Source organism: Aphis gossypii, chromosome 2, assembly GCF_020184175.1.
Source record: "Aphis gossypii isolate Hap1 chromosome 2, ASM2018417v2, whole genome shotgun sequence".
NCBI classification, from domain to species: domain Eukaryota; kingdom Metazoa; phylum Arthropoda; class Insecta; order Hemiptera; family Aphididae; genus Aphis; species Aphis gossypii.
In genome coordinates this window covers 6,735,068-6,750,010 of record NC_065531.1, presented here as the reverse complement: position 1 = coordinate 6,750,010, position 14,943 = coordinate 6,735,068, and the positions used below count along the sequence as shown (strand labels likewise).

General features: G+C 26.4%; 1 protein-coding gene across 1 annotated transcript; it reads left to right on the top strand.

Annotated features, from left to right (window-relative positions):
* The first annotated feature begins 295 nt into the window (after positions 1 to 295).
* On the top strand, positions 296 to 13,572 carry LOC114125790 (neprilysin-2-like). The gene is made up of 18 exons (XM_027989563.2): positions 296 to 571; positions 1,066 to 1,122; positions 1,388 to 1,546; positions 4,050 to 4,133; positions 5,712 to 5,929; positions 6,262 to 6,522; positions 6,789 to 6,887; positions 7,387 to 7,528; positions 9,283 to 9,400; positions 9,477 to 9,573; positions 9,662 to 9,838; positions 10,107 to 10,222; positions 10,312 to 10,370; positions 10,466 to 10,514; positions 10,657 to 10,724; positions 11,020 to 11,147; positions 12,224 to 12,382; positions 13,184 to 13,572. The coding sequence occupies exons 1-18, from the start codon at positions 442 to 444 to the stop codon at positions 13,364 to 13,366; spliced, it is 2,304 nt and encodes a 767-aa protein (XP_027845364.2). The 5' UTR covers positions 296 to 441; the 3' UTR covers positions 13,367 to 13,572.
* Positions 13,573 to 14,943: the final 1,371 nt, after the last annotated feature.

The window sequence follows — 14,943 nt, the reverse complement described above, 5'->3', positions numbered from 1 at the left end:
TGGTCTTTGAATGAAAAAAAAACATTTTAAATCAAAATTTGATTGACTGTATTATTCAAAGATAAAATCAGCGAGGTTTGTATGCTCGGTCAATCATGCTGTATAGTGTATACATAATATTATAGTAGTTATTATTCGTTTATGTCGATAAAAAAATAATTTGATTAATTGATATTATAATAACATGCAGAAGATAATCGTTAGCTGTAATTGTCAAAGACGAAATTAGTCCATTTTCTACCAAATGTATATTACAACTGATTAATACGAAAATTACATTGTGTGGAAAGAATCATCGTTTCTTTTCTTCGATAGCGCTCACGCATTCAGTTGTAAATAATAGCTGTATATAATATCATACTTTTTGACCATCGGCTGCGGTGGTTAAGTTTGGCTGTCAAGTCGATTTTTTTTTTTTCACTAGCAATAAGATACAATCCGATGCATCTCTTTGACAGGAAACTCCAAGATCTATTTCGGGAGAGAACTGTTCTGGAAAAATGGATAATATTCTTCGCCTGCCTGCTGACCTGTACATTTTTTGTACTGGCGATAATGAGAGTTCGAGGTGGTAAGTCGATAACTGAATACTATCTCTCTTATATTATAATATAATCAATTTCAAATTTATATTAGAAGCATGTATTTGAAGGAAAATACATTATTTTTAGCTTACTGTAATACGTGATAATTTTTTTTTCAATATATTTTTTATTATTGCCGTAAATTAAATCTTTTTACATACATTTTACAAATTATTATTTATTGTTTAATATTTGTCTTATAAATATTAATTTTATAATCGTATATATATATATATATATAATTAATAATTTATTTAACTTAAAACGTTTCATACTTGGCAGATTTTTTGAATTATGATTTCTTAGTATATCTATATTGCATTTTATGCTGATACTTTTGAACTTTTAATATTTCGAATTTGCACTAGTATTTTTAGTGGATTTTTAAAAATGTTTAAATGCATTAAATTTACGGACTTGAGTATAATATAGTGCAGTGAACAATAACCGTAATTGTTTTTTTGTTATTTTTGTATTATAGATGGTATATTTGCTGAAAAAAATGTGACGTGTGTATCCGATGAATGTCTAGTAGCAGGTTTGTACTACTTACTTATTCATAGCATATTATGGAATAATATTTAGAAACAGTAACATATTGTGATAAAAATATATAATATGATATTACAGTCTAAAAAAGACGTAATTAATAATTATTATTATTTTGGGTTAAACTGCAGTTATGCCTACTAATTTTATACCATAACTCATGTTACTTGTGGTTTTTAATAATATTTTGTGATTATTTTTCATGTTTGCAAATATGGTCGTTATTTTTTTTACCGTATACGATGAATGTGCAGCTAGTAGCATTATGAAATCCATTAACTTGGACGTTAATCCTTGCGACAATTTTTATGAATTCGCGTGTGGAAAATGGCAGCAAAATCATCAGGAGCAATCTGAAATCCCTACCAATTGGTTTGTGGAAAAATCAAAAAACATTACCAAGGAAGTTACAAGTGATTATTATAATAGTATTAATAATAATAATATGAACGTGACATATAATAATATGTTTAGGGCTATTTTATTGTAAGGCTAACTACGTGACAGCGAAATAAATGGGCGTATAATAAAATATAATTACCGTTGCCTGGGTAAGAATTAAATTCGTAAATAAGCCGAGTTAACATGCAGCGGTCATACCAAAAAAAAAAAAAAAATTCCTTTCCAATTTTCATATTTTGATAAAATTATAAGCTATAAAATAAGTATAACCTGAAAATATCGTTTGATATTTAGAATCAATATTTTACATATCTATAAGTCATAATTCATGTTAAAATTAAAATATCGTAAAAATCCAATAAGAATAGGTATAGGGACATGCGTTTTTTTACTCTTTTTTTTTTTAATCAAACGAGTAATTTATATTGTTACATATATACATAAATATTTCTTTTATAATCGGATTTTATGGTGGAAGTAGAGAGTTACATATTACAAATGCAAATAAAAAAATATATAAATATAAATGTCTTAATAGCTAGAATAATTAACTCCTTGAGAAACCAATTAAAAACTGTTATTGTGTTATTAATTTTAAGATATAATTTCATAGTTTTTTTTTTATATATATTAAACGGCATTGAATTGAAAATAGTAAATCCTAAATAGTTAAAGAATCTTTAATATTTAATATTTTTATGTTCTATTATGTTTGGAATACATCCTAATACTCATCTAATTTTTTTTTATTATAAACATGATTGCAAATTTTTTTAGAGTAAATTACAGGTATTACGCCAAAACCTTTAAAATTAATTTTTAAATATGTAGTCTAAAGTATTTTATTAAGAAATTTTACGAACAATTTTATTTTGTTGGATATTTAATGACCTAATAACATTTTTGTAAGTATCGTAACAAGTTATTATGTCATATTGAAATAAAAATTGGTAGAGAAATAAATATACAATACGCATAGTTTCTAAAGAGATTATTTTCCTCAAACAGTATAAATTCTACATAATTATCCTTAGGTACATACGTAGTTATATTGTTTATATGCAAAAGCCATTTTATAGGTATTCTGTTCAAAGATTAAGCCGAAATATTTGACCCTAGATACTCTTCTTATTTTACAACTATTAGGGTTAGTAAGTTATTAATGATTTAGATTTTATCAATCGTAAAATGAATAGTGCAAAAATAAAATATCATAAAATTTCATCTTTTGAATTAAAACATACGTTAATACAAATCAGCTAAGTAGTTTATTAGTTATGAGTATTTAAAGTTTAGAATCTAAAATTTGAAATTTTTTGAAATAATGAATATTTTACGTTGAACGAATCATTTGGTATATTATCTTATATTAAAATAAAATTTATTTAAGTTATTATGTAATAAAAACTATTGAGGATGGAACTACGATATGTATTGTTAATTCTCTACTATAACTTCAAAAACTTCGAAAAAATATATTTAATTTAGACATATAAAATATTCAACGGTATAATATACTATTTTTCAATCAATTGTACAAGTATATCTTGTTTTGTGAACTATAAGTTTAAAATGTGTATGTTTAGCTTTTTTGATTAGTAACTTTTTTTTTATCTTACGACTGAAAATCAATCACGATTTATATCTTACTTTCCAATCGTATATTTCACAAAAGTAAAGCTCACCTTATGACTTCTCGAGAAAAAATAGCTTTAAATTTAGTATCAATTTAAGTACAAAGTTTTTATTTAGTGTCAATTTTTTTGATAAATTAATTAAATTTTATAACTTAAAGAAACAGTAATTTTCAAAATCCGTTAATGCTCTGACAATATTTTTTAAACATAATATTATAATTCAAAAATATTTTTTTTTCGTATACCCTGATTCAACCGTGATAACTTTATTTGGCCGAGCACATCATCATTGTTAATCTAAAGTTCACGTGAATATTTGATTATAATGTATGTGTCATTAGTCAACTATAAATTTAAAACGAAGTATGTATTAAAAATTTATTTAAATTTGATAATAAAATTATATATTATGATATCTTCAAATGAATTATTTTGATTTGAATTGTCTGTAAAAATTACAATAATTACACATGGTCATAAAAAACGATTTCTATACAGCCTAAGCAATTATTATATGTCACAACTAATACAATTTCTTGTGATATAAAATTATGCCTATCACCATTTTATTAAAACTATTTTCAAATGCTTATAATGTCGTAAAACATTTATTATTAATTTAGTTCTAAATAATATATTTTTAATCTTATTTTTATATAGGTACTAATTTCATTCATAAGACACAGTTTGTAAATCATAAATAAATATTATTTTTTCTTCAGAATTAACCTTTCATACGCAATAACTAAATATTCGTTAATCATTATGTTAATTATTATTTATTATATTTTCCACCGTTATTGTTTTTATCGTTTATCGCTGTGTCCATTAAACAGTTAATGATATACATTACTATAAATAACCTTTTTTGTTTCAGAGATCTTAGAAACGGACGATAGCCCAAATGATCTGCGGTCCGTAAGAGAAGCCAGACGTTTATATCGGTCATGTATGGATATAAGTAAGATAAATATATTTTATTACATAAAATACAGGCCAACGGGCAATAGTGCAGGTATCACCCCCTTTTGTTAAATGTGTAATGCGGTGATGCCTCGAAACGTTTGGAGGGTAATAGCGATTTACTTGACACATGATATTTATGTCATTTATGATAAAATATAATACTGCGCATAATAACGTACCTATACTATATTATATTAATATAAAAGGTACCACCTCCGACGTTGATTTCGGGTCGTATTCTTTTCATCTCCAGGTTTATTACGGCTATTTAATTTAATGTTCTCGGAACTAGCAACGGGCATTCTATAGCTGCAACAGTGGCGGTATCTAATCCACCCAAATTCTGTCGAAAATAAAGAAAACTGTCTCGTGATAAAATATAAAAAATACGAATATATTATTGAGCGGGATACGTAACAAATAATAATAAGGCCAATAGGTATGTGGAGTCTTACACGGCCATTTACAAAATAAGAACACAAAATGAGAAGTATTTTTCGAAGGTCTAAAATATACTTAATAGATTTCAATACGTGCCGAGTAGTGAGAGAGGGTGAATGATCAACAGTTGGACATACATTGTAAAAAGGTGCGTCATTATAATATAATAAGTATATTATATTTATCGTTTATTATAATATATAAAATATAATGATTGTTTTCGCAGTAGAAATATCATATTTTGTTACTAGCGTGCGCGTGTATCTGCTCTGGCTGCGCAGTAATAGAATTTAAAATATATTATAATATTATATTACAATAAATGAGTATCTTACAATAACTAATTTTATAACAATAGTAATTATAATGATTAATAGTACTATGAAGTTGTGGGAGTTATATATTGATTTACACGCTCTTAATTTATAGTAGACCAAGCTAGAAATCCGAACTATACTATAGAAAAATTTAAAATGCATATTTTGCATATTTCGTTGATTTTAAGGAATATTTATAAATGTATAAATAAATATATTTTTTCTTAATCTATGTATTTGAAATAATATTGTATATAAAACTTAAAACTATATAATTATTGCTATTGTCGTATCTGCATAATATTCTTACCTTTAAGTAAATCTGCATTCAACTAAAATAATAAAAATAATAGCCAAGTAAATAGAATATTTTGAACGTAAAGTTTTCTATCTTATGCGTAGAAAGATAAATATATTACAGTACATTGTGTAGGATACCTTAACAATACCTTAACACATATTTATAAAATAAATATATATTTTATAGTGAGTAATTTAAAACTATAATATTAAATGTAAAGACTAAGTAATTAAATCTTTAATTTTTGCTCTCCCTCCCCCTTTCCTACAAATTAATTTATGGAAGTATGATAAAACAGGAAATACTAAAATTATGCAGAGAAAACAAATCACTATTCGTCTGGCAATCTCCTCCCATTAAGATAAGGTTACCTAGTCGCTATCGGTTAATGTGTGCCATCAGCTCTAGAGAAAATGTATATACCCGTTGGTGCTCTAATATTTTAAAAACCTTGATATTTTGGTTGATCTATTTTAATAAAATAGATTATGTGTGTGTTTGTTTGTACTCGCAGGAACAATTAACTCAGTGGAATATGAACCAGTGTTTGTGTTCCTGGAAAAGGTTGGACTGCCTCGAAAATTTCCGGATTTTACTACTGCCACATACCTCAACGGGACCTCGTTCAACGTGGCAAGGACCCTGGCGCTGATTCAGCGATACCTTGGAGTCGATATCTTGTTACAGTTAGGCGTGGACGTGAACCCAAACACTAACCTCACATCTCTTACTGTAAATATAAACACTAAGTATTAATATATATATATATATATATTATTATGTTTTTTAAAGTACGAAACAAAAATAATATAATAAATGAAGTTTTTTTATAAAAATTGTGATCATTTTATATTGTGGTGATATATAGCTGGAAAAATTACATTTTTGTATTTTTTAATTGGTAAGTAGTATAAATATAAAGAAAAAATCAAATGAAGATAGAAGTGACATTTAATTTATTATTTTATTATTATTATTTTTTTTTTTTTGAAAAAAAAGCTATTTTGGTTATTATTTAATGTTGATGTTATTAATTGGTTTTTAATTTTTTTTCTTGTCCGCAGATAAGCCCTGTATCAAGTTATAGTTCGCCATTACCAGAACCACTGTACGACTACCATAACCAAGAAAAATTTGGTTACCGGCGACCATTTGACATCCATAGATTCTTTGATGCAGAAGAATTTAAAGAGAGAATAGCGAGGGCTAAACTCGAGTACATGGTGAAGGTCATCATAACTTTGTTCCCTTCCGAATTGTTCAACCCTACTTTGGTGCTCCAGAATTGCGTTAAAGTCCTGGCTTTGGAAATAAAATTACTAAATGTATGATTTTAATAAATTGTTCAATGTTAAATAATCTATTGTAGAGAATGGTTTATTTAAAACTCTACACATAATATTTCTCTAGTCAGTATTTTTATAGTTTAGTGTATTTGACTGTCGTCGTTTTCTACAATAAACAATAAAAACAACAAAAATGTTAACTATTGATTAAAACAAAAGTTTTTGTTACAAAGTTCATATACATTTGTTAGGTATTTTTATAATAATCTTATAATATTTTATTCTCTAGTATATTATTTTTACAGAATAACATAGACTACGAAATCAAACCAGAAGAATTCAGAACTGGAGACCTAATGAAATACATGTACTCGAATTCGTCAGACCCATTGGATGATAAATTGGTACTACGTAATTTTATACATTTTGAACGGAGCGTAATATTGCTTTCACAGTAATTTTAATCTTTAATTTTCAAATATACAATGACTTCAATTTTTTAGAACATAATTTAGTCCAATAAGTTGTAAAGAGGATTTTAACTTTAAAGTATAATACATGATTAAATATAAATCTATAAACTATAAATATTGCATTCTACCTAAACCATGCCAAATACTTAGTTTTTTTTTTTTTAGAAATACTATTTGAATATTGAAAAGACAATATTATAAGGCAGACATAGATCAGCCACAAATTGAGCTCTCTCTTGAATCGTTTTTCGATTAAAATATGATTAATTTTTGTTATAAAGCTTATAATAATAATTTTAAATAATAATCGTGCATTGAGTTTTACGCAGATTTCGATGAATGACGAGTATCATTAAGATTCATAAGCTTTTCATATTCTTTAAACACGTGACTAATATATTATTTTTTGTATTTTTTTCATTCGATATAGTTTGACTGGCAATCGTTTATTGATCATTTTACCACGGAATCAAATGTCCAATGGACGATGGACGATGTAGTATTAGTCCGAGAAAAGGAATATTTATTGGAACTCCAATGGGTATTAATAGACACTCCTCTAGAAGATATTCGTAAGTACACCTATATTTTTGTAAATTAATCATATTACATTATAACATAATTAACATTAATAACATTATTACATTATTAACCTACGCCTTTAAATAAACATATAAAAAAAAAATTATTAATTTAACGTTATTTTAGAAGTGTAAAACAATTTTTATATCATGATACATAATTAGTACCTAGTGGCATTGTTAAAATGTCATGAATTCGGACGAAGGCGCTGATTTGGCCGTATTACTGTGATCTATAAAAAATATACGACATAGCAATAGGTTATGAATATTTTTTTAATTAAAAAAAAAAAGAATTTACGAACCATGATATGAAATGAGTAGTATTTTTTAGCTTCTAATTCATTAAGAATAGTTTTGTCATTGCTGTCATATACTTGCAAAACAATTTCTTTTACAATTAATTTTGTTCAAGAGATATACTAATGACTGCACTCATAATCCACGAATATTTATATTTTGATAACTAACGAGTACTTGGTTTTGTTATAAAATATTAGTTAATTCATAAAAATAGTGTTATCGCTATACTGAACTAGTTCCTAAATTAGTGTGTACTTGCAATAATAATAATAATATAATAATAATCAATAGGCCTTTTCAGGTGTATAATCATGTCACACACTAATGGTTTTACAATTTTACATAGATTAATATTGAAGTTGAAGTAGAGAAGTAGTCTCTCTAGACTACTATAATATTTTATAGGTACTTATACATTACATTATAAACCTTACCTTCTTTTGGGAAAAACATGATATTATTAATATGCCTTATGATAGGCTATAAAACATATTTTTGATTTTATGTCTTGAATAATAACTGTAAGTAATTTTTTATGATAGAAAAAGTATACAATATAATCTTGTGTTTATAAATGTTCAACATGGAAATGTTTAAATGAGTAATCGGAAACATGTAATTTCGTTAATTTTTACCTCGCAAAATAATACGTTGCTAGGAAAACCAAATAATGTTTGTATTTTTTCCGTTACACACATTTCATATTTGTTTTACCATCAGATTATTTTTTTTGACTATATTAATGGAAAAAAAAAACAGTTTTATATTTGATGTCTTTTATTTTTATATGATTTACCTATATCTAAAAATAAAAATGATCAGTAAGAGATTAAATATTAATAAAAAATTAATTATTTGGAAATTTAAATACATATTTTTTAAGTGAATAAAATCATATTTTAGTTTTTATTTTTGTTTAATTTGTTTTCAAAGCGAATAACTTTACTCTTAATAACGCCTAAAGACATAAACAACAAAACTTATTCAATTATCTTTTAATTAAATATATATTAAAATGTCAAATTAAACTATAGATTATTATTACTTAAAAAAATTGTTAATAATTATTAATTATTATAAATTATTATTTTTGACTAAAATTGTCAATTATAATATTTCTCTTAAATTAAAGTAAATATTTTAGTGGTAATACGTTTTTTTTTCTGTAAATATATAATTTTTTTATTGTAATTATTATGTACAGATCGTAAATTTTCTTCTAGTAAAAAAATGTATAATATTTATATAAAAAGCTGTCCTTAATAATAATACACAGTGTATTTCAGACTTTAATACATAATATTAAGTTTAATCAACAAAACCTTGATTCCTCATTAAAAAATGTGCGAAAATTTAGTAATACTTATATGGTAATAAATTATAATAATAATAACAATATATTTTCTATTACTGTTAATTATATTTGTACCCAACTCTTACAGAACGATTGATTTGGTGGAGAGTTGTAGAATCTTTAGTTCTTCACACTACTAGCATTATGGTAGATATGAAATCAAGCTACTTTGAATCCATAATACAGTTTGAGAGAAGATTGACCAGGTATTTAATACTCATGCTTTTCCAAAATATTTAAATAGCCGTTAAAAGCATATTCACCCATTTCGTCTTTTTTAAGACAGGAATTTTGTACGTCAGTGACCAAGTCTCTCCTAAAATTCCCCATAGCTTACGAGTTCTACACCCGTAATGACCTAAAAGATACCATTGCGAAGGTAATTATATTGTATTATTATTAGATATTATACGTAGATCGACCTGCGGGAAACAACGGATAGTTACGTTTTTTATTTCTCATATAAGGTCTTTGAGATGGTTAGTCAACTGCAAGAAGAACTCAAAAACATGATTAGTGAATCTGATTGGACGGATGATGAAACTAAAGAAACGATGTTATCTAAGTTGGATGCCTTGAGAATTGGAGTCGGTTATCCGAAAATCTTTGAGACGCCGTACCTCTTGGACCAAAAATACAGCTACGTAAGAATATTACAATAATATAAAATATGTTAATATATATATATATATATATATCTAAGTGATACGGTACGCAACGGTAATTGAAAAAAATATATGACCCAATTTATTACCCGGTGTGAATCTTTTAAAATTAATTTTCCGAAATTTAAAATGTTCTCTTTATGTTAGGTACACTTAAAGTTTTACCGAATAATCATTAGTCATCACTGTACTTATTAGAACAAAAAAATAATAATATTTACTATATTTTTTGATACCTGGCGATTAGGTCAACATCATGGTATTCGAGTACCTTCAAAGTATTTTAAATATCAAAACCGCAGAAGTTGGTCAAATACTGGAACAGTTGGGCCAGCCAGCTGCTAAAATATCTGCAGAAAAGCAGTAAGTGCACAAAATGTATTTTATTATACTTAATTATATAAATTAATAACAATTAATGTTCGAACATTTTTGATTGATCGCCATTCCAGAATCCTGACTGACCCATTGGAAGTGAACGCATTTTACAATAGAATGGACAATTCCATTAGTGAGAATATTTCTAACATAGTGTAATTTTTTATTACTTGTTGTTTAAATATATGATAATTTTTTATTCCATGTTCACCAATCGCTGCCACACAGATATTCCAGCTGGGATTTTACAGACACCATTTTTCTACAAAGGCAACGAGTAAGTGTGACAACATTTTTAGATTTCTCAAAACTGAAATTATTATTATTTATTTATTTATAAATTATAATTATTAACTTACGGTTTGTCCGTATGATTTTCCGTGATACTATGGATGACTATACTTTCCGCGTTGTTGCAGTGTCGTTAATTATGGTGCGATCGGTACGGTCATCGGACACGAAATTACTCACGGATTCGACATCGAAGGTAGGTAACATATCGAAACTGCCGAAGTTTCATTTTAAATTTTAACATATAATGACTGATTTAGCGGGGAGGGGGGGAATTAACTAAGGCCTCAACGCTGAATTTGTATTAAGGATCTCAGGTTTATTTAACTATTATTTTTTTTTTAATGGATCTTCAATATGTGTTGTTACACCCCAAAGTTGGGTTAGGTAACCTTACCTTCCAATACTTATATTCGAAACTGTGGATATAGTGCCATTACTACAATAATTATAATATTATAAAATTATAAAATTATGTCGTCGTGTTTTAGGTAAAAATTACGACATCCATGGCCATAAGGTACCGCAATGGACACCAGACTCAGAGAGACAGTACTTGTTACGGGCGCTGTGTTTCGTAGATCAGTACGATAAGTTCAAGTTAAGCCTATATACTCAAGTGAGCACTTAATTTTTATTCTATTTTTACATTCTGAATAAATAAAGATTATGCCAATCAGTTTTAAAACTTGGAATGTACAAAAAAAGAAGCGCTTTCAGTAATTTTGATGAGGCATTCCTCAAACTGAAATGTCAACAAGACAATGTACTAAAGGCGACGGGCAAGAATAATATTATTGTTCTTATGATCGTATTTGATATAATAATTTAATAATTTAATGCTTATATAGTATACTGCTGTGAGTTACAAGTGTTTTCACATCAAAAAATTCATAACAAAATCAATAAATATTTTTATTTTCTTTGTGATTAGTGCTATCATTATCATGAACTCCTCTGCATAACCACTTTTTAGTATAATATTTATCGAACTGTGGTATAAAATATTATAGTATACAGGGTGATTTTTTTATCGTTTAACACTAATTATTTCAAAAAGTATTCATTTTTTTGAAAATATTTTTTTACATAGTTTCTAATTGTTAAAAAAAAACAACGTTTTTATAAAAAAATTATATTTTTAAATATTTTTTATTCTTATAATTTTTTACGTTTTTTACTTTTTTGAATGATAACATAGATTTTTAATTTCATATTCCAAAGAAGAAGAATTTTCTGAGTAATTCGATACATAAAAATCGAATTTAGGGTGAGTAGTTATGAATTATACGTATTTAAAGTTTAGCTGCGCGGAGTGGAGTGGTACCCCGCAAAATGTTTGTCCACTACTCCGCTTGTCTAAACACTCTAAACTTTGAATAAGAATAACTCATTAACTACTCACCCTAAATTCGATTTTTATGTACCAAAATACTCAAAAAATTATTCTGCTTTGGAATAAGAAATTAAAAATCTATGTTGTCATTCAAAAAAGTAAAAAACTTAAAAAATTATAAGGATAAAAAATATTAAAAAATATAATTTTTTTTATAAAAATGTTGTTTTATTAACAATTTGAAACTATGTAAACAAATATTTTCAAAAACATGAATACTTTTGGAAATAATGAGTGTTTTACGCTTAATCAATCATCCTGATTGTCCTGATTAACTGTATCCCATAATTTGTTTTCAGGTAAATGGCACGCGCACTCTTGGAGAAAACATGGCCGATAATGTGGGACTGAAGCAGTCGTGGAAGGCATATAAATCGAATAAAATCGGTCAACGCTTCCATCTACCAGGGCTCACTAAATACACTAACGACCAACTGTTCTTCTTGTCTTACGCAAACGTGAGTAACCCAAAAAAAGAGCTTATCCAATCGGTTCATCACGACTTTCACACAATCTCCATAATTCATTTATATTACATCGCATAAAATTCTCCTCAATATACATTTTATAAATTGACAAATTAGTTGAAGAGAAGAATAATGATTGAACAATATAATTATTTATACCAAGATATTTTTCTTAAATCGTTCACTGTTTTTGTAATACACATATTAAGTTAATGATTATTTATGATAATATTATGACGAAATCGTGGGTGGAGTTTAGATTAACATGATAATATAAAGCTCTATTTTATTATTATTTTTTTTAATATCGAATTTATGTCTAAGAAATTTTTTAGTGTTGTTATTTTTGATTTCAATGAACATAGTCAGCTATGTCAAATATCACATTATTTTTTCAATTTTTGCTACCTTATTTAAGACAATCATTTTTAGTTTTCAATTGTCAAAGTCATCATATTTTTGAAATTTTGTTGAAATGCCATACGCCATACCTAACCTAACCATGACGGAAAAAATGTCGTTGATCTTTATATTAAAATAAATTATAATGACAACACGGCGTTTCGGTTAGGCTATTTAGCTACGCATAAGTGACGAGTGTACATTTTATCACACACATAATATTAATCTTAATAACAATATGTATTTGTAGTTTTTATAACTGTGATGTTAATAGTAGAATGTATTAGATCTTTTAGTATCTAAAATATATTATACTATCTAACTTTTTAGACAATAAATTAATAAACTATGTAGAACCCATTATGGATAACAATTTAATGTATTGTACAGTTGTGGTGCCGAGTACCAACCACTAAGAACGACGAACAAATCCAAGGTATCCTCCAAGATGAGCACAGTCCCAGCCTAGTCCGGGTAATAGGTTCGTTGAGAAACAGCCCCGACTTTGCAAAAGTTTGGAATTGTCCAGCTGGAAGTCCCATGAACCCTACCCAGAAATGCACCATGTGGTGAATGTTTAAAATAACGCCATCAACAATCGCTATCCGCGTATTTGACGATTATTATTATTAATGTTATTATTTTGATTGTCCATGCGCTTATAATATATGATAATCTAAGTTTTTTGTATTGTACAATAAATGTTATTCGATAAATACCATGTTATTGCCTGTTTGTGTATCGTTCGCGTACGTATAATATATTGAATATGATTTTAATTTTTCCTCTTTAAAAACCTTAATTGTAAAATGCAGGAGTGTCCCCAGCTGTTATCATATTGTGGGTCACATTTGAAATTTATTTTTATACTGCGAGGCGATGGTATATACCGATTTATTTTGATAAAATATACTATTGATATAACCATATAATTTTATCATTTACCACTAATCTATTTTATGACTCTTGTCTGTCGTGTGTGTTTAAACTGTTTTAAGTACTGAATATTCCACGCTAGTTTGTTTCCGTCATTCAAAACTGCGTATTTGCATTTTTTTATTTGTAAAAAATAATAAATTAAATGTTACTTATTAAAATATCTCAAAATAAGATGAGTTAAATTGATTCCGAGTGCCACGGCCGTAATACTGAATAAGATTGGTTACAGAAAAACACGCCCAAATTGCACATGAACTTATTTTTATTGAATATTTTAAAATCTAATTTTTTTTTTTTTAATTAAAATCAAAAATTGTAAGATATTTTGTAATTATAATTTGTTTTGTGTAAATTATAATTTTTATTTTTATTTGTACCAATTAAAATGACTACTTTTATATAATGGCCTCTGGCTGGTTGGAATTTTATTGGGTCGGGTACACCTGGTATGATGTTTCGTATAAGTATTTCACAAAAAATCATGGTAAACATTCGAAAAAATGATTGTTTAATTTTTATAATATGCCGAAGTCCAAGATCTATAATATAACACTGTTATTACTTGTTTATAAAACAATATTTTTTTTTATAAAATTGCTGTATTCTTTTTGTAACCAAAGTTGAAATCAAAGAATTTACGATTATGACACGAAACTCCTAGTTGAAATATGATGTTAGTATAGTATTTTTTTTTTACGTGGCATTTAGAATTAGAAAGAATACTAGAATAAATGTATCTGTAATAATAGAACTACAACAACAGTATAGGTAGTGTATTAGTTCAACAAAACGATTGTTGGAAAATTGTTATTTAAAGTTTAGAACTTGATATTAAATCAAGTAAAACCAAGAATAATTTAGTAATATGAAGGGTAAAAGTTTTGAAACAGATTTTTACGGAGCGATTTTGAATATTTTACTTACTATTTATTTTATATTAAATATAAAAATACACATATTTATTTTCAAAAATATTTCAATTCAAAATATGTATATATATATGTAAATAAATTTGCTTTTATTAAGTGTTGAAACATAGTCAGTACCTAGGTACACATATTTTGTGTGAAATGAAAATGTTTTAAAAAGTAGAATCCATACAGTCAAAGTGGTTAATATTCTAAAATCCTATTTATTTAAAATTAATTGAAAAAAATATTTTTTAAATTCCTGTAAAAATATAAAATAGGATTTTTGTATCTTATACAGAC

Bases quoted from the DNA above. Each gene is read 5' to 3' on its own strand.
- LOC114125790 (XM_027989563.2), top strand. From the start codon at position 442: ATGCATCTCTTTGACAGGAAACTCCAAGATCTATTTCGGGAGAGAACT. The intron at 10,223-10,311 runs GTAAGTGCACAA...TCGCCATTCCAG, and splicing joins AAAATATCTGCAGAAAAGCA to AATCCTGACTGACCCATTGG. The intron at 12,383-13,183 runs GTGAGTAACCCA...TGTATTGTACAG, and splicing joins TCTTCTTGTCTTACGCAAAC to TTGTGGTGCCGAGTACCAAC.